Raw genomic sequence first — 19,006 nt, forward strand, 5'->3', positions numbered from 1 at the left:
GTTCATATTTAGATAAAACATACACTGTCAGTGTGGATTTTATGAATGTTTCTCACCTGATATAATCCAGATCCTTAAATCAAGGGGAACGCATAGATGAGACCAAATTCTTTTGCTGCCTTACTTGCCTACAGGCTACCAACCAGATGCAACTAAATAAAGTTTATTAATCCATTGTCAGATTTCTTTTTCCAAGTGATTTGAAACAGTTGTTCATGTTTGCAGCCTGTCAGTGCGCTGAATTTATAGGAAAACCCATCCATGAAAAACAACAGATGTGCATTTTTTAAGCAAATAGAATTTATTTAAATGTGTGCTTTGTGTTTTAAAGCTTTAACTCAATCCACATGTGATGTGAACAACATCAGTTTGGAGTTTCTTTATGATTTACGCCAAACTATAAGTCCCTTTGAAATCTACACTGGTGTTAGCCAAAACGGCTGTACAATGAGAAGCCATATTTTACAGCAGTTGTCCTTTCTCGTGATTTTCTTTTGACAAACTTTATGAGCGTTCACATTGTGCTAAACTGAAGACCACAAAGTTAATATCTAGTTGCAGCGAGTGTTATTGTAGCGCCATTTTATAAAACAAAAAGTAGACACTTCAAAAGTTGGACTAAATCAGAGCATGCTAAAAAAAGAATCCAACCCAACAGAGTTCAGTCTCACATTTTTTAGTAATTGAGTCAATTAGACCGAAAAATGCTATGAAACAATGCAGTTAAAGACAAAAATGTTCATTTAGGAACTTAACAGCTTGTTCAGTGCATTTCTACTGAAAGTAGAAACCAAAATGACAAACAAGGGCACACAAAAGAAACACTTAATTTTTTTCTACATTAGAAAACCGCTCAGACTGTCCAAATCTATCTCCGTGCTCTTATAACAGGGAACTTTGCATCTCTCCACTTTAAAGCAGGACTGCAGGACTGTCCTGAGCGTCTAGGCATCCTCGTTATCACTTCCTGCTAGGCTGCTGTCAGTAGAGTCCACTTCCTGTTCCGGCTCCTCTGAGTTCTGTGGTTCTGCCTGTGGCTGCTGCTCAGGTTCTGTGGCGCTGCTGGACTCGCTGGGTTCTGTGGCCGCGCTGCTCTCTGTTGGTTTGTTCGTGGCGTTTTTCTGCTGCTCCTGGTTGCCCCCTTCCAAGAAAGTCGACCAGCCTTTAAGCCGCTCCTCTCGCTCACGCGTCGTCTCTTCAACCTGCAGAGATCACAGAAAAGATTGAGTTGAATTTTTTTTTTTTATTATTTGTTAGATTAGTTTCATACTATAAATAAATAAATAATAATAATCAAAAATGAAGTTCAGACAAACATATTAGTTAGATTTATGAGTTCTTATGCAACTCAGTTTTTTGGAGTGTGTTTGATCATAATTTTTAAAAGATGTTTGGCAACTTAAAACTATCCCACAGCTGTCTAACATTTAGAATCCGATTTCGCTGGCTGGAGACACCAGTCAAGATCCTCCCACTTTAATGTTGTAACAATAGCACAAAAAACAGAAAAATGGTTTATGAAATTATTAAAATTATGAGCAATAAAAAAATTTAAAAATCAGATAAAGCAGCTGCATAGAATCTCTGGCTTCCTGGTTTTTATGTTGTGTAACACTGAATAAAATATTTGACCTGATAGTCTGTCGTTCCGTCCCAGAGCTGCGCGGTCAGCTGCCTTCCTCCAAACCAGCGTCCGTTAAACGAAAGCACGCAGGCATCAGCTTCCTTGGGCTCCTTAAACGCGATTGATGCAACGCCGTCTGGGTGTCTCTGCAGCACAAACCACCACACAGCAGCTCGTTTTGTCAAACAAAACCGACTCGGTTCAAACCCAGACTCTGAAGCAACATTAACTAAACTCACATCAAAGAGGATGACCTTCTTAACTTCCCCAAACTTCTCACACTCTGTCCGCAGGTCTTCGCGGTACTCATTCAGCACCAGCGGGTCTTCCTGCAACAACCAGCCCACAGAGCAGACAGATTAACGCTCACAGCCTCCCGAACGTGTTTGACAGTGGTTGTGTGGTCATGAAAGTCCTCCTCTCCGCACCTCAAAGTCACTGGGATGGAACATGTTCCTGATGATGACAACTTTCTCGTGCCTCTTCCTAACCTCTCCTTTCTTCTCGGGCCTCCAGTCCAGCTGTCTGTTTACACAAAACAAAGCCACATAAAGTATGGAGTAAGTTGAAAAGCTTTTTTTTTTCTTTTTAGAAAAACAGAAGATGTATTCAAACCACACTTTACATTCTGCTTTTTGGGAGGTAAAGTCATCCAAGAATTAAGTGAAAAAATGTTTAAAATGTTTTTCTTTCTTCCAAAACTAAAATGGAAGTATTGTAATAATGTCTCAGGAATAAGAAACATAATTATTATATTCTAAGTCATCAGCTGGAAAAGCTTTATAGAAATGTGTATTAGTTAAAAGTTTATCATGTTCCACAGTAGTATTCCCACTAACCAAAAGCATCTCTCTACTGATATTAAATATTCTAAGTAGTCTTGGTTGTAACTTATAAAATTTATCTCCCAAATTTAGGTTGAAATTTTTAAATTGTTGGCAGAACTGACAAAAGCCCTGCTTGCAGAGGGAGAAGTTAAATTTACTTCTGCTGCTGATGCAGCTTCTTCTTGTAATCTTTGCTCTTCTTCTTCTTCTTGCTGGCATCATACTGGCCCTTCAGCTCGAATCGCGCTGCCTCCACGTGGAGTTTATATCCTCGAACCTCTGACTCGTCAATCAGACGCACGGCCAGTGCCACCGATTCTTTCTGCGGGGAAACATAAACACACATCACTGGAGGGTGATGGAAACAATTTACTGTTTTTTTTTTTTAAGTAAGACTATAAAACATATCTCCACCAGTTCAGAATTCACATTGTTTAAATTTTATTTGTTGACTGGTCTGAAAAGGAAACTTCACAAACTGCTAATAATCCTTAATGTTCACTATTATACATATATTTTGTGTCAGGTTTGAACCAAGTGACTGGGGTTACACTGCTGATTTTTGTTCATTTTATGATAGTTATTTACTTCTTTTATGGCAAAAAATAGTGAAAAGACTATGGATACCAAGCACATTACTGTTAGCACTGATTTACACAATGAAAAGCCTCTGAGACACAAAACATGGAGACTCTAAAGTCATCTTTAGACATCAGAAAGACGGGCTAACCTTGAGATAACAGCAGAGGCCATCGCCCTTCAGATTTCCATCTCTGTCCTTGTAGAGTTTCACCTTGTACTCTTCAGTAATGGGGTCCCTCATCACAATGCCGCACTTGGACATCAACTCGACAAACTCGTCAGGTGTGATGTCAGGAGGCAGACCTGAGGAAGAGGAAGAGAGGGAATCAGAGCGAGAAATAAGATAAGGTAAATGGAGTCAGCTACTTTGTATTTGGAGAGACAAACCTGACACATAGACATTTGTGTTCTTCTGCTCATCAATATCAAACCATCCTACAAGCACACAAAAAGGAAGAAACGTATTAAAAACAGTGCTTCTGAGCTTATAAACTGTCCTTGTTTTGTGCTGAAGTCACTTTACCTGGCTCTGCTTTCCTCTTCTCTCCTTTCTGCTTGGCTTCTTTAGCAGAGGTCTCTTGCTGTTCTGGGACTGGATTTGGGACGGGATCTGTTGACTTCTCTTTCTCTGGTGCCTTTTTGTTTGGTTCAGGGGGTGCTGGGTCAGAGCTGCTTAGTGCTGCGTTGTTTGTATCCGGCTCTCCTTCTTGGTTGAAGCCATAGTTGGCCTGGTAGGCTGCCATGAAGTCTTCTGTTATCTAGAAAAACAATGCAGACCTACTTAACATTAAGAAGGAAATCATAATTGAAAAATGTTGCCGAACATTAAGGGAGTAACAATTATTCAAACTTTTACAACCAAAAAAGAAGAAAACCCCTAAGTGATAATAAATCATGCGTATTGTTTACAGACTGTGTACAGACAGCAAGTCTCAGTCAGTCATAAACTATTCAGTGCAAGTCATACAGCATAACTGTGAAACAATTCTTTTAATACCATATTGAGCCCTTATAAACTCTCCCATTCAAGCTTTAGAGTGGGAACTGAGATTGGGTGAGTATGCTACGCACTGCACCATCATCCAAAAGGACAAAAACTAGGATTTTACAATCACAGAAACAGTCACTGACAAACGCAGACTGCAACAAAACAGTTACAAAAATATCTTAAAGAGCAAAAACAATGCAGGTAAAGAAAGACAGAGGGGTAAAGATATTCCATACTTTAGGGAACCAGGCTTTCTTTTCATGGTCCCAGTCATACACGGTTCCATCAGCTGGATCAGTGTAGGTGTAGGGGTCCGAGCCATCTTCTTTTCTCTGCCCATAGAGCTCCTGCATTCGCAGCTGCTCCACAAATTCCTTGTTAGTGTTTGACTCTCCGCTCATCTGCAACAGGAAGATGAAATGTCACATTACTCTGATCACCGAGATGCTGCCTTTTAATGTGTTTTCTAGATCAAATCAAGAGCCTTTTACGTGTTTCAGAAGCGGTTACCAAAGATTTATAGAGATGTAAATACTTTACACACATAAAAAATAAAGAAACAAGTGTGTGTGTGTGTGTGTGTGTGTGTGTGTGTGTGTGTACTATCATAGTTGGGGCAAGATTTCCAAGTTATAGTAAGTAAATGTTTATATTTACAAGTTTAAAATCTTCTTCCAAAGCCCGAGTGGCTAGCAACTCGACAAACAAAACATAAATTAAAAATTTACATGTAAACATGATGTGCGCACATTATTATTTGATTTATTAAAACTGACGGCTGGACACAATTAACTAACAACTTCCAACATATTATTTATACTATACACACATGGTCGATTTCATATAGTTGTTATAGCTCACTTCATACCAGGATATTTAACTTTTATGCATTTTATATTAAATGCGCTATCAACAACAGGACAGCCAACGTAGCTAACATGTTAGCCAACGTAGCTAACTTTACCTTTAAGAGCGAATGATCGGCGCTCTCTACGATCAAGCTGATGCAAAAAAAGAAACAGTATGCCTGCAATCGGACCTCCTCGCCGATCTAATTCAGCTTCTAATTGTTGAAAAGGACTAAAGAGTGAATAACTGGATCGTATTTCGAAATTAACGTTATTTACTAGAATCCGCGACGCCACTTGAATGAATCGTTTCCGAGGTCAGATTCCAAATGCGCATGCGCGACAAAACAAAGCTGGTGCGTTTGATTTTACTCCGGTATCTACCGTTTGACATTATCGAATACAAAACGCGCAGTCACTGTACCTACAGGCTTACTGAAATAAATAACTCAAACGCACATCTCGAAGAGAGAGGCAAGCGCTGATGGGTCAGCTAAGGTAGCTTTCGATGCAGCTAACAGGTGAATAAACTAAGAATGGCGGAGGGTAGCGGTAATGTTAACGTTAATCCAGCCAGTCTGCCTCCAGGAGACCCGCAGCTTATCGCCATGATCGTGGAGCATCTAAAGAACCAGGGACTTTTTGACGAGTTTCGTCGGGACTGTTTGGCCGATGTTGACACCAAGGTATTCGCTTTGTCCTAACTTTAGCAAGTTAAAAGCAACATTTGTACGTTTTTCAAAGTATTCTTAGCTGTATCTGTCAGCGAGGAATAAGTGCAATTCACCCAGGTGTTGCTCTCTTTCTAAGCCTGCCTACCAGAACCTGCGACAGAAAGTTGACAACTTTGTGACGTCGCACCTGAGCACACAGGACTGGAAACCGTCCAACAACAAGAACCAGATGAGGAATGGACTGAGACAAAGCGTTGTTCAGTAAGCACAGCTAAAACCTCTTTCTGCATTATATTCAGTGGTGGAAGCACAGAAGCACAACACAGATATTAGCTGCAGGATACTATCACTGTGCTGTGTTGGAGTGTTTCTGCTTCCCATTCATGGTTAATGAACAGTAGAAGTCCATGTAGTCTAGTTGTTTGTGAGTTTTGCTTTCTAGCTACACACTTTGTGTTTATATGCCATTGTCTGTAAAACAGGGAACATTTATTATTTGTTTAGTTTTTTTCCCCTCATATGTTTGGGTATGTCAGCTTCCTTTTGTCTTAGCTCCTGTCTGTGTGTTGTTTTCCAGATCGGGCATGATGGAGTCTGGTGTGGACCGGATTATAACTCAGGTTGTGGACCCTAAGATGAACCACACTTTCCGGCCGCAGATAGAAACCGCTATTCACGAATTCCTCTCTGGAGACAGGAAGGAGGAGAGCACCTCGAGCTCTAACCCCACACCATCTGAACAGACAGAAACACAGGAGCCCACTTGTGCCTCGGGCCCCAAAACGCCCTGAGGTGTCTCTAAAAACTCACCTAAAGTGGAGAGTCAGGAGCAGTCAAGAAATGTGCATTTTCTCTTTCCAGAGGCACACATGCTGGTGTTTACTGGGCTACACGTGCTGCTGCGATGATTTTTTTGGTTGGTTTTTTTTAACAACGCAGCATGAAGAGAATAAAGGATGAAGAGAAGAAGGAAGTTTTTTTTTCCTTCATCCTTTATTTAATGGATGGTTTTATTGCCTGTCTGTGTGCACAAACTTGTGCACAATTGCTGCACTGCACAGCTCTGCTTTTGGATGTGTCAGAGTTTTTTTTTTTTTTGTAGCGTTTTTTTAATGTGGTAATCTTACAAGGTTTTGATTTTGTTGTGTATCTTGTATAACACAACTGATCTTCCAGCTCATTCAGGCATTTTTTTAGTACCATGTGAACTCTTAATCTTTTAGACTTGCAAGACGTTGACATGGATTCTGATGAAGGGTGAAGTTTTAACATTAGGAGGTTTAGGGAGAGAAGAGATGATGCATGGTAACTCATATTCAGTTTTTAAAATGTACAAAAGTAAAAAAAAAACAAAAAAACATTTTGTTCAATAAGTAAAGATTTTTATGTTTCTTTTTGTATGCATGTATTTAGTTTGCAAAATTGATTGTGTATTGTGTCTGCTTTAATAAAAAAAATGCTGAGAACATGGTCCTTTAGCATTTTTTTAACCTGTTTGTAGTTTCTGTCAGGAGTAAAATATAAGACATCTGTGCAGTCATTTTGTTTGACAGAGGATATACTTTTTTAGGTTTGCAGAAAGCAGAGCATTTAACCATATATTACACTAGATGGGGTAATTTTTCCCTGTTTGATTTTCAAACTTACAGCAGAATCCATCAAACTCACAAAATGCTACTTTAAACCTCTTGATTTCACCACTGATCCAGGTTCACAGTGATGCGTTACTTACCTATTAGAAACACATTCAGATGCATAATGTGCAAACGTATAATGAAACTAGACCTAATTTAACACTCGAGATGTTTTATCAACATTTATTGCAAGTCAAAAGGGAAAATGATCAATCACAACGTTAGCAATTAGACATCTGTCTTTATTATCTTTGAAATAATTCAGTTCATTAATGCTGGTTCCTTAAGATTTATGTGATTTTTACAGCAGACTCAAAGCACAATAAGCAGCATATATAACTGCTTTTTTGCTTGATAAAATCCAGATTTTGGAAATGTATAACAGGAACAAACTTTAACAACATCCTGAACTTCTTTGAAGAATGTAGGTCTGTAGATAAGCTGTAAGGATGATGAGGGCAATGAGCATACAAATGAAGTCTTGAATCATATCCATCCTGAAAAATAGAAAGCTTTCTGAAAGCGTGTACATATTTATAAACTTTATAACTTTATAAATTCTCAAGTGCCTATGTACTTGAGTTTGTTCTATTTAGTAAAAAGATTAACTTACAAAGAAAATACAGTGGAATAGTTCTAAGGGTTTGTATGTAATTTGCACTTCAGTTGTCATCTCCTAAAAGTCAGAACCATTAATCCTGCTGATGCCGCCAGGATTTCTAGCTTTTTTTTTACATTTTTATTTTGAAAACAGTTTGCAGAGAAAACCTGTCACTCAAAACTTTGATAAATCCAGTCTTTAGCCTCTTTTTAACCTATGGTTAACCATTTTTGAGGATGTTTATGTATTGCATTAGAGATTGCGCAATTTCATTGATTTAACCACCTGTTTTTTGTTTTTTTTTTCAGGAAGAGAATGATCTATGTTTACACTAACATGTGTCAGCAGGTGTGAGAATGTCTCTTAGTTTGTTTGCCTCTGTTTTGAAGTCGTGAATTTTTACATTTAAATATTGCCATGTTGGGTTTTATTGAGCCAGAGGAGACAGTCACAAGGTGTGTTTAGTTTTTGGCACTTGTGTTGTTCAAATATAACTACAAACTTTATATTTAATACATAAAAACTGAATTATCTTTCCCTTTTTAACTTGTACTAATGAAATAATCAAATAAAATATTTGTACTAATTAAATTATACTCTGTAGCTTCTTTTCTTTCTTTTTTTATTCTGAAGTTATATTAGGCATAAAACCCTTTTTGTCCAGCAAAATGTTAGTTATTACTTTACTTTATTTCCATTAACTTATAACAACTATATTATATTCTAAAAACATCCAAAACGTGCAATAAAACATTGCACTTGAATTAAAAAATTTAACAGCTGAATCCATTTACAGAAAAGCCCTTTTAATAATCTGATGATCTTGCCATAATCTAATTTACGAAAAGGAAATTGCTAAAAGGATGCCGTTAATTTTCTGTGAAGCGAATTCTTTCTGTAAAATAGCAAAACTGTGAATTTAAAAATGATTCTATTGCATTGCAATACAATGTGCTGTAACCTCAGCGGATATGAGCTCAAAATGTGTTGTTTTGTGTGACATTTTAACCTTGTAATGCTTAGAGAATCCACAAAGTAAATGCAGCATTGCTGACACTTAACCTACAAGACAAAAAAAAACATGCGGAACAGAAGCGTAGCTTATCGCGGAGTCATAATTTAAAGATTCATTCTACTATTAGTCACCACAAAGCAGATATCTGTTCTGTGTTTCGCACAAACATACAGAATGTTGTTTGCAACATGAGCGTGTGGGAGTATGAGAAGGCCACGGGTGTCTACTGTTTGCAGAGTCTTGGTTCATTAGTGTACTATTTAGGGTATATGTGTATATAAGTGTGTTTGGTGAGGGGTCATTGTGTGGGTGGTCATCAGAGGTTGTGTGGCTGAAGCTGTAGAATGATGTTTTGAAGACTGAACAAGGGTAAAGATTATCTTTAAAAAAAAAGGTCTTCCAACATCTAAACATTAGCCCTGGTTGGAGTATGTCTTCCCCAGCTGGGCCCCTGCATGAACACAAACATAAACACACTCTGTCCCTCTACCTTGACCTCCCACTGCCACACACACACACATACAAACACTCACATTTGTCCTCAAATACATTTACTGAAGAACTCTTGAATTCAGGGTGGGTAACACTGGTAAAGCTCAAAAGCACAACAATGTTTTTTGTTGTTTTTTTTTCTTGGCTCAAATAGCTGATGTGACCCATGACATCACTAATATGTTCCTTTGTGAATGTCACGTGTCAGAAGTCATGGCCACAAAGAGAAAAACACAGACAACGAGGCTGCAAAATAGAGTTAAACAGCACTGAGACATGGTTCAGATCTTGAAAACCAAAACACTCCAAATTTATATTATTTTTCTCTCCCTCTAGTCATCCTTTCACAGTTTGTTGTACTGCTTGTGTTTAACACTTTGAAAACTGTGATTTTAAACTGTACTTTTGCAAGTGGCCAGTGACATAACTAAACAAAAGACTTCTACTTAGAAAGAAATGTGGTACATATCAACACTGAGCATGGAAAAGACACATTATGCTGTCTTATTATTTACAGGAAGTCTAAATTTGGACATGGGAATGACGTCACATTCAGCTTAACTTTTCCTGTTGTAAGCATTAGCTACGCTAACTGTTCAGCCCAGTTATCGGGCTAACTACTGTTAGCAGTACAAATCAGTACCCAATATTTCCTCTGCATTTTATACTACACATTAGCGACATGCAGTAGAATGTGTGTGACTGATTTAGCTAGATAAATATTTACAGAGCTTGTAAAAAGTTTATGACTGCATCTAGCTAGCTTATTGCGTTTTTTTTTCTGCGCGAGGCAGCCATATTGGATTTAAAGTTCGTGTTGGTGAGATCATTATCAAATAAGTTCTCTGCATTTTGGCAATATTGTAGCAACAATATTACTAATACAGAAGCATTACTAATTGTTCAATTTGTTTACTACCTCTTCTGTCAATTGTGTATCATTAAATCAATTACACACTGTTTATACCTACAGCTAGCCTACTGCAACTTTGTTTATTTGAGGCAGTCATATTTGTTGAGGAGAAACATCTACATTTTCAAGTCAGAATCAACTTCAGTAATATCACAGCTCAATTTTGTGGCTTGTCTGGAATACAGAAATTCCAACTTCAGAGTACAAGTATAACCCAACATAATAAGGTTAGTAGTAACTGGGGAGATTCCTGAAGCACAATTGTACTTTTGTTCCTGATGAGGAGGACTCAAAAACAGGACTGGATCTAAACAAACCATTAGTAAGCATGATCCGTATAAAAACGTCTCTGTTTTAGCATATAAATCTTTTAAAACAGTGTTTAGTTGTGATGTGGGTCTGTAAGTTATTTAATATTTTGTGAACGATTACTCTGGTTTAATACACAATGAAACATGTTAGATATGGGCTTTATTAACAGTTTGGAGGAGCCTCCTGATACATCTGCTGCTCTCTTCCAGTCACACGTTCCTTATTGCACGTCTCCCTGCCTGAAGACCACTCCGAACCCTCAAGCGCGCATGCGCGTCGGCTCTTGGGTTAATTAAGGGGCCGTTTTGTGCGGTTGACCTTCGAGCTCCGCTGGAACAGACCTCACAGTGAGATTTTATTTACTTCCAGCTAGTTGGCCGTGTCTTTTCCCTGCTACCCGTGCGCCCATAACGAGTTCCTGTGACGCTGGACGCGTTTAATCAAACGCTGAAGGCGCGTTTCGCGACTCTTCTGTGATAAACTTTCAGCTCCACGTGTGCTGCGCGTTCACGGAGCTGCGCCGTGATTGGCCGAGAGCTCCTCTTCAGTCCGGTGAACGCGCAGCGACTCCTGCGGCTTTATATTCCAGCCGCTCATGTCTCTGCCACATTGTACGGTTACACACTCCTCCCAACACCCTAACCAGAAAATAATAATAATATTAAAACAGCATCACATAAAAAATACCAACCCGAGTTCAGGAAAATGCCGGTGACTCTGTCCTCTGGGATGTTCCTGCTGCTGCTGGCGTGTCATCATATTCTGGCCGTGGACCTGCATGATGTTCAGGAGAAACAAGGAGTGAAGAAACGCCTCTCTCTGCAGAGCACAAGTGAGTTTGACCCGCAAAAAGACATTTTACTCAGATAATTGCTCATGTGCTCTTTCATCTCACTGGAGAAGGTGTGGCTCGGTTCTCATGAGGTTCCAGGAGAATAAGTTTGCTTTGTTGGAATTGATCGTATTCTTCTGTTCAGCTTTAAAATAAAAGTAGCAACCGAACAGGCCACTACCCCAGTGCAGACGGATGAACATTATAGGCTCCTCTCTGTTTGTACCCCTTCTCTTCTGTTGACGGCTGTAACTCAGTGACTTCCATCCTGTTCAAGCACATTCCCTCCTCGTCAGGCGACTCCTGCAGGCTGCACAGCATCAACAGCAGGGATGGTGAAGACCTGGCTATGAAAGGAGTCAGTCATAACTGGTTAAAGGTTAACTAAAAGCCCACCCACAAGTGGTGATCTGTTGAACAGCTGACTCAAGTGGCCCATTGTGACTGACCTGAGCTGAGGAGAGGAGAGGAGAGGGGAAAAAGTCACAGCATGGCACTGTTATCATGAACGTTTGAGCTTTCTTGTTCCAGGCTTCTTTAAGGATTACGATTCCTTATAATATAATCATCTTGATGTGAGATTTCAATCCAGGCACCCATTCAGGAGATGCTTTCTTGTATCACTATTGATCTTGCTGCCTTTTTGTGTGTGTGTGTGTGTGTACTTTCAGCTGAGATTCAGAGCTGCCTGGTGAGTTCAGGTGACGTCGGCTGTGGGACATTTCAGTGCTTTAACAACAACTCCTGTGAGATCCACGGGCTGCACCACATATGCCTCACACTGCTGCACAACGCCGGACGCTACGACTCCCAGGTGGGAATCGGCACAATGATGTGACTCCACCTCCACAACCTCACGCTTTTAGACACATAAGGAAAGTTTATCTGTTCGCCATCATCAGGCCCCTCCCTCCTACACCCACTCGACAGACTGAAACCAAGTTCATCAGGAACTTTAGGAGAAGACATATCTGGATACAAGTTTTTATTTCATTTAATCCCGGCTGTCGTTAAGGCCATTTGTGAGGAATGTTAGTTGTATAAGGAGCAGTGTATGGTTATGGGTGGCAGCATTGGTTACAGAACAATCTGAGAGGGGTTCTGAAATGAGAGAAGGAACAGCATGTCCATATTACTAGAATAGAAATGCACAAGAAAGTGATGCAGGTCTTCTGTGTCCTCATAGTGAACAGGAACGGAGGATGATGTTCTGTGAGGATTCACGAGGGGCCAGATTACTAGAAAAAGGTTGTAAACCCCACTGGGATTATCAGGAAGTATTTATTTACGACTCATAATGTGATATTTGATCTTCATCTAAATCCAGAGGTGGACAAAAATGACAACATTTTGTTTGGAGGATAAAAAGTATTGCTCAGTAAAATCAAAATTTCATCTTCACGCAAACCTCACTGGGGCTGCTTTATAGTCTTAGAGCCTGGAGACTTTTAGGTTGTTAAAAGAACAATGTCTCTAAATTGTATTGATGACATTATCCACAGTGTGAGACTCGGATCGTGTTGGCAATGCAACAAAACTACAAAAAACTAATAGTTAAATAATAGTTAATAAAAAAAAGGACATTTGTTTTGTTAAATATGTTGCACTGATTACAATAACTTTTGCACATTTAAAGCTGCTGTTGTCAGCTTCTACTGTAAGGAGACAGAATGACTAAATCATCTATATATAAATATACATTTCTAAAAACTTTAAAGACCATTCAAATGTAACAAAGTTAATGAGCTTTAAAGCTGGACAGAGCGTCGTCTCCTCCTTGCAGGGAAAGTCCTTGGTGAAGGATGCGCTGCGATGCATGGCCCTGGGACTGCGGCAGCGTTTCAGCTGCGTGAGCCGGCGGTGCTCTGCGGTAAAAGAGATGGTGTTTTCCCTCCAGAGAGAGTGCTATTCCAAACACAACCTCTGCCTAGCTCTGCAGGACCACATAGACACCACGGGAAGCCTGGTCCAGTTCCACCTGATGTTCCCCACGGGGTGAGAAAGACACACACATAAGCAACAGCTAGTTTTAACAAAACATCAGACAGACAAACAACAAAGGTCTAAATGAAACCCTGGTGGAACAACATTACTGCGAGCATTATAATGCATCATTTTCATTTCCAGCAGACAGACCAGTTTAGCTTTTGGACTCTTTTTCCATAGAGCTGTGCTCAAACATATGCAGGATGTATTTTAGCATTATTATTGTTGAGCTTTAATGTTGCTTCACAGCTGTGCAAAAGTCCTATACAGTATATGCCATATTCATCCCACACACATCATGGATGCTGCATTTTGAATTGGTCTCAGCCTCTGTGTCCTTTAGAGGAAAGATTCCGTTTTGTTTTGTTTTTAAAGAACTTCATAATTTGATTTGTCAGAACCAGACTTTTACAGCTGTGAGGTGGCAGTGCCCAGAGTTTCAGTGTTATTCTTTAGTCTTGTATCTTTCCCACAAATAGCATGTGTTAACCTTGAAATGTTTTACTTATATTAAGTAGGCGACACATTGCTGTAGCTGTTAGTAGTGTCTCCTTGCATCTGAAGGTCTCAGGTTCAAATCAAGACTGGGGCCTTTCTGTGTGGAGTTTGCATGTCTCCTCCTGTTCATGCACAGGGTTTTCTCCCACAGTCCACAAACACTAATGTTAGATTGATCTTGCTTCCATCATTCCCTCTCGCTGCCACCCCAGGCCGTACGTGGAGTTGATGAACTTCCTGTTGAAGTGCGGAGACGAGATCAGGGCGTGGGTTGGACGGCGGCTGCAGGGGCAGTGCAAGCAACACTGGGGGGCGCTGTGTGGCAGCTTCGCCAACATCTGCCCTCTCAACCAATCAGATGTTCTGGATGACCCGACCACTCCACAGCCCACCGTGGCCAGGCCCGTCACTGCTGTGGAGCCCTCGCTGCAGCCAACCGGAGAAGCCGAACTGGAGAACAAGAGTCCGGTCAGGTCGATCGACAGCGCCACTGATTCTGGCCTCGCTGTTTCTGAGCATCCTTTTGTCTCTGATTCATAAATAGATGACTTACAGAGGTGCACACAGGGTACACAAACATGATGCACTTAAATTAGCAGAAAAACAAGTACAAGTTGTAGTTTTAGAAGAGCGTTCTTGGTGAAAGCAAGGCAGCATTATTTATTCTGTTTGTGGGTTTTTTCTTATATTCACATTTTCTCTGAACGTACGATTTGTAGAAGGATAAAAGCCAGCCAACTACCTCACTTTCATCATAAAGTCCTAAATCTAGTAAGAGCAAACACAAGCCGACACTACAGAAAGTTTGTTTGTAGCTCCGGTGCAGCTGATGGCGTAGTTAGAATCCCACCTATTTAAGTATGTTTTTGTATTTATGATTGTTGTATTGTGCACCGTACAGTTAACACACAAATATGTGATGTGCTACAGACAGCAGAGATACAGTCTGCAGTAAGGAACGTATTATTTGGTCATGTTTTATGTATTTTAAATACCACTTTTATCACAATTCAGACCTTAATCTTAAAACTACGTAGAATTGAACTAAAATGACCTAATTGAAGACAGCTTAGTCTGTTCCTTTTAGTTTTATTTTGCTTTGTTAAATAGTTTTTTAATTGTTTCTTCTCAGATGGTTATATGTTGGGTATTGTGACATCTGCAGGATTGCTGTGTAACAATACACTGCACAATATGTTGTAAATATTAAACTTTATTCAAACTCACAGAGCATGTGTTTGTCTTTCACACAGTCCGGGCCACCATTACACATTCCCCTGTAGGTTCGCTGTTTGAGCAGTGAAGTTTTGTTGATGGAAGCTATGTAAACCTTTTCTGCTGACATGCATTGACCAACAAGACAAGAAAAACAAGACTGCAGGGCTGCAGTGCTTCACCTGGCCCAGAGTGTGGTTTAGTAGCAATTTCTTCCGTCCTCTCATATTTATATCAGCGTTTTTGTTCCTCCAGCATGGAGACATGAGAAGAGAGGAGCAACAAGAAGTACAGTGCTTGTAAATTTAATCACTTGATAGAAACTTTCCACCTGTTTTCTTGCTTTTAGTTCTTCCAAAAGCCTTCAGTCTCTTTAGCTTGCATTGAAATAATTAGAAGGTAGTGAGAGCAGACAGGACAAAAGAATAAGTTTAATGAAAAGCAGCCATGTCTGAAAGGCACATTAACATCTGTAACAGCATTTTTGCAATAGTCATCCGAAGGATACATACAGTTCCTCTATTGGACACAGATTCAAATTTGAAGAAAAAAAAGACTCATTGCATATTGTGGCCGATACATCCCTGGTTATGGTTCAAAGTGCTTTTTCAAAATTAACAATGACAAGTCGGCAGCATTTCAGCTCAGCCTTTATATCAAAAACAAGACAGATCATCTGAATGTTTGTACCACAATCCCAGTTTGTCAAATGTTATAATCAGACGATCCAATCATTGAAAAGCTACAAAAGCATCAGGCAGTGGACAGCTAATATGCTCACCTCATGAGCTGAAATATTCCTGAATATTTTGATCTTAAAAATAACTTTCACAGCTTTTTCGCATATTATACAAGTGAAAATATTTTCACCACCTCCTTCTGTAACAGTCCAGTCTTGCTTGAACTCAGCTGGAGCTCTAAATAAAGGGGAAGAGGCGTTTCTTGAGGATGTAGAGGACGGTGGCGAAGAAGAGGGCAAAAGCCAGGAAGATGAGCAGCTTGTCTGTTAACTCCCTCCGGTTGTACTTTAGGATCAGCTTCATCCCCAGGTGGATGGTTCCCTTCATGTTTTTAAACTCCTCGTTGGTTTCCTCCACCGTTCTGGAGGAGGTGGCTGCAGGGAGGAGGATGGATTAGGAAAGTGGATTATAAACAACACACTTACTAGATTCTTTAAGGCACACAAACACAAAAAGTGTTTTGTTTTTTGTAGGTTTGTTTACCTAAAGTTCCAATGGTGTCCTCAGTCTGCATCACCTGTTGAGACATCATCCTGCTGATGGACATCAGAGACTCTGTGAAGTTGCTGCTTGTTTCTACTAGACTTTCTTTTGTTGCCTTCCTGACGTAAACACAAAGCAGAGAGGGAGGTGAAGCAGTGGATGATACAGCCTTAACATTTTATTTTTTACTTTTTCTTGTTTGTAAAAGACCATAATTCTCATGATGTAGTTTAGGTTATTTTGTTCTATGAGTAAAGATACTGTTGATAGCTTCTGATTAGGTTTTAAATGCTTTGATATGTCAAACAACAAAAAGCCAACAGACTGAACTGGACTAACTTCTGTCTGGTGCTCTGGTTTTCTCCACCGTGCAGCAGCTCGTCCTTCTCCATGTTGTCTATAGCGAGTTTACAAGCCAAGTTAGCTTTCCTCCACGCTGTCTGGTTACTGGAGTACAGAGAAGTTAGCACAGAAACATTTGTTGCGTCGTTGCTTTCATAACTAACAATTACTTATGTGCACCTAATTTTGCTGAGAGAGAATTGCAAAAACACTTTTTGAATCTAATTTTTTCTGTGAAACAGCATGTTATGGGTTGTGGTGGCAACTATTAGTATAAAAGCTTGTATATATAACATGCAAAAGTAAACTATCGCTCAAAAACACTCTCTTTAGAGTAATATCAATTAAACAAAATGTTTGTGTTCAAACACCTGAGCATTTGGTGTCTCTGGCTTTCTGTTTCTGCGAGGACAGCCAGTCTGGTCAACTCTTCGTCCTGCTCTTGGGCCATCTGCTCCAGATCCTGGTGTGACGTCACAGAACACACTTCCAGTTTTAACCAAGACATTTTACTACAGTTTGCATGTGTGGCAAAGACCTGACCTGTATCCGGAGCCTCAGCTTGTTGAATTTCTCTTTGACCTGAGAGTTGAGCTCCGTGAGAACAGACTGAGGTCCAGGACAGTCCCTGATGTCCTACAGATCACGGGAATAAATGGGAATACGTACAATGAGTCAAAAATACCAAATTTAGGTAAATACCAAAACACTCAAAGGAATGATTTGTATTCAATAAAAAGAGAAAGACAGATCAAGCTCAAACCTAACAAAAGGCAACAACATTTTGTATCCAACCTTTGTATATATTTGTTTCTAGCAGTTTGTTGCATATTTTATTGTAATGAATGTAACAACATAATTAAGTATATTTATATTACCTACAAAATCTATATAGGAGTGTAAAAAAGATACTCAAATAAGTTTTGGCAATGCTTTTGAATGTAACTACCTAATTTTTAACAGATAAAGATCAGTAAAAGTCTTGAGCTACCCATCTTTTTGTTTTTTTTAGCTTCGTAAACTCAGCTTTAAACTGGTCCTTAGCATCACTTGTCTGGGCTTTCTGAAGGTACTTCCTAGTTTCTAAGCTCAGTGCAGTACACATACTTGGTTCAGTATTTAGCAGCCAGAAAAACTGCCAAAGACAACATAGTTTCTATGTAAGTTTGTAGCAGTTTTATTACCGACTTTATAAAATTCGGTGCCTTTTTAAAACTCAATAACAGTCCTGCATTTCTCCTGTTGCTAAGCTAACTTTAGCTTAGCGTTTAGCTTAGCATTGTTTGTTGAACTTTGAGACCGATTATTTGTGTCTCTGCATCAAAACGAGAGTTCATTGTGTGTTACATTTTATAAGTTTAAGTTCTTACTTGAATAAGTGCTTTTATTTCCAGGTCATATTTTATAATTTCTTGCCCGCAAATCCGAACGTTTACATCCGCTGAGGACGCCATTGTTGTTTTGGTACGGCAAGCCGGAGGGCGGAGGCTCAGAAAGAAGACGAGCGCGAAGCGGTTGATGCTGAAAGCTTGAGTGAGCCTCTCTGTTATCCTGTTAAACATCAAAATTAAGCATCTCATTTTAAAGAGGATTAACAACTTATCTCAGGTGGTTAAATAATTTGAATTAATTTCAAATAGTACGTTTACTATGATCAAAATTGTTGAAGAGGAAATACAGTAAGACCAAACTTTGTAAACAAAACGAATCTCTAAAATCTTAAGTTTCATATATGCAAATTCCAGTTGTGGTGTCTTATACTAATGTCTGCAAACTTTAACTTGCAACTTCTATAGAAAGTGCACATAAACATGACAGCAGTATAATAAGTTATTGCAATACAATATTTCATTTTACATGGAAAAATGTCTTTAATGTGTCATTTAGATGCTCTTAAATCTAACTTAAATACACCAAGTTCTATTAGTGCCAACTATTTTGATGTGTAGTTCAGTTCAGAGTCAGCTAACTCTCAGTACTTTATTTTTGCTTTCACCAAAATATACCATTGTTTTTCTCATTGACAGTTTTTAGACATTTCTAGTTCACTTCCTGTAACAAAATCCCTTTCAGAAACTTGGTCACTTTTTATATTCATTAACTTGTTTATTTCTGAACCCACCTCTTACCTCTGAACTGTAGATGTTTCAACATTTAAAATGGCATTCAAGTGATGCACCAGAGTCAAGTCAAACATAGCAGGCAGCTTACATTTTCAGGCCCTTTGCCAGCAACCCGGTGCAAAGACAATTTATTTAGATTTCATTCTTAGCAAATAATAACCAAACGAAGGATGGTTTGTGACTCTAGATTAAATTGAATTAGAAATTGCCTTCAGTTACAGATAAAAATGTATTTCAGTTATTATTTTAGATATCTGAACTCATTTCAAAACATTAA

General features: G+C 39.2%; 3 protein-coding genes across 3 annotated transcripts; 1 reads left to right on the forward strand and 2 right to left on the reverse strand.

Moving 5' to 3' along the window:
- Positions 1-391: 391 nt before the first annotated feature.
- htatsf1 (HIV-1 Tat specific factor 1) lies at positions 392-5,197 on the reverse strand. Its single transcript, XM_017421424.3, has 10 exons — positions 4,986-5,197; positions 4,258-4,422; positions 3,557-3,791; positions 3,421-3,468; positions 3,182-3,336; positions 2,610-2,773; positions 2,053-2,149; positions 1,864-1,953; positions 1,633-1,770; positions 392-1,202 (listed from the first exon to the last, which is right to left on the reverse strand). Exons 2-10 carry the CDS (start codon positions 4,420-4,422, stop codon positions 945-947), a joined length of 1,350 nt encoding a protein of 449 aa, XP_017276913.1. The 5' UTR covers positions 4,986-5,197; the 3' UTR covers positions 392-944.
- Positions 5,198-5,254: 57 nt separating this feature from the next.
- Positions 5,255-15,054, forward strand: LOC108238918. Its single transcript, XM_017421287.3, has 7 exons — positions 5,255-5,555; positions 5,680-5,804; positions 6,121-6,331; positions 11,153-11,342; positions 12,014-12,156; positions 13,126-13,337; positions 14,039-15,054. The coding sequence occupies exons 1-7, from the start codon at positions 5,406-5,408 to the stop codon at positions 14,364-14,366; spliced, it is 1,359 nt and encodes a 452-aa protein (XP_017276776.1). The 5' UTR covers positions 5,255-5,405; the 3' UTR covers positions 14,367-15,054.
- Positions 15,055-15,447: 393 nt separating this feature from the next.
- Positions 15,448-18,112, reverse strand: bnip1b (BCL2 interacting protein 1b). Its single transcript, XM_017421273.3, has 6 exons — positions 17,977-18,112; positions 17,150-17,242; positions 16,978-17,069; positions 16,604-16,711; positions 16,265-16,383; positions 15,448-16,155 (listed from the first exon to the last, which is right to left on the reverse strand). Exons 1-6 carry the CDS (start codon positions 18,058-18,060, stop codon positions 15,959-15,961), a joined length of 693 nt encoding a protein of 230 aa, XP_017276762.1. The 5' UTR covers positions 18,061-18,112; the 3' UTR covers positions 15,448-15,958.
- Between the last annotated feature and the right edge of the window lie 894 nt (positions 18,113-19,006).

The sequence above is a fragment of the Kryptolebias marmoratus genome, linkage group LG13 (assembly GCF_001649575.2).
Source record: "Kryptolebias marmoratus isolate JLee-2015 linkage group LG13, ASM164957v2, whole genome shotgun sequence".
NCBI lineage: Eukaryota > Metazoa > Chordata > Actinopteri > Cyprinodontiformes > Rivulidae > Kryptolebias > Kryptolebias marmoratus.

Coding starts and splice junctions, on each gene's coding strand:
- htatsf1 (XM_017421424.3), bottom strand. CDS start 4,422: ATGAGCGGAGAGTCAAACACTAACAAGGAATTTGTGGAGCAGCTGCGA. Junction 3,337..3,420: donor CACAAATGTCTATGTGTCAG/GTTTGTCTCTCC, acceptor CCTCTTCCTCAG/GTCTGCCTCCTGACATCACA. Junction 1,954..2,052: donor TCCATCCCAGTGACTTTGAG/GTGCGGAGAGGA, acceptor TGGTTGTTGCAG/GAAGACCCGCTGGTGCTGAA.
- LOC108238918 (XM_017421287.3), top strand. CDS start 5,406: ATGGCGGAGGGTAGCGGTAATGTTAACGTTAATCCAGCCAGTCTGCCT. Junction 5,805..6,120: donor CTGAGACAAAGCGTTGTTCA/GTAAGCACAGCT, acceptor GTTGTTTTCCAG/ATCGGGCATGATGGAGTCTG. Junction 12,157..13,125: donor CCGGACGCTACGACTCCCAG/GTGGGAATCGGC, acceptor TCCTCCTTGCAG/GGAAAGTCCTTGGTGAAGGA.
- bnip1b (XM_017421273.3), bottom strand. CDS start 18,060: ATGGCGTCCTCAGCGGATGTAAACGTTCGGATTTGCGGGCAAGAAATT. Junction 16,384..16,603: donor AACCAGAGCACCAGACAGAA/GTTAGTCCAGTT, acceptor TGTTTACGTCAG/GAAGGCAACAAAAGAAAGTC. Junction 16,156..16,264: donor GGACACCATTGGAACTTTAG/GTAAACAAACCT, acceptor TCCTCCCTGCAG/CCACCTCCTCCAGAACGGTG.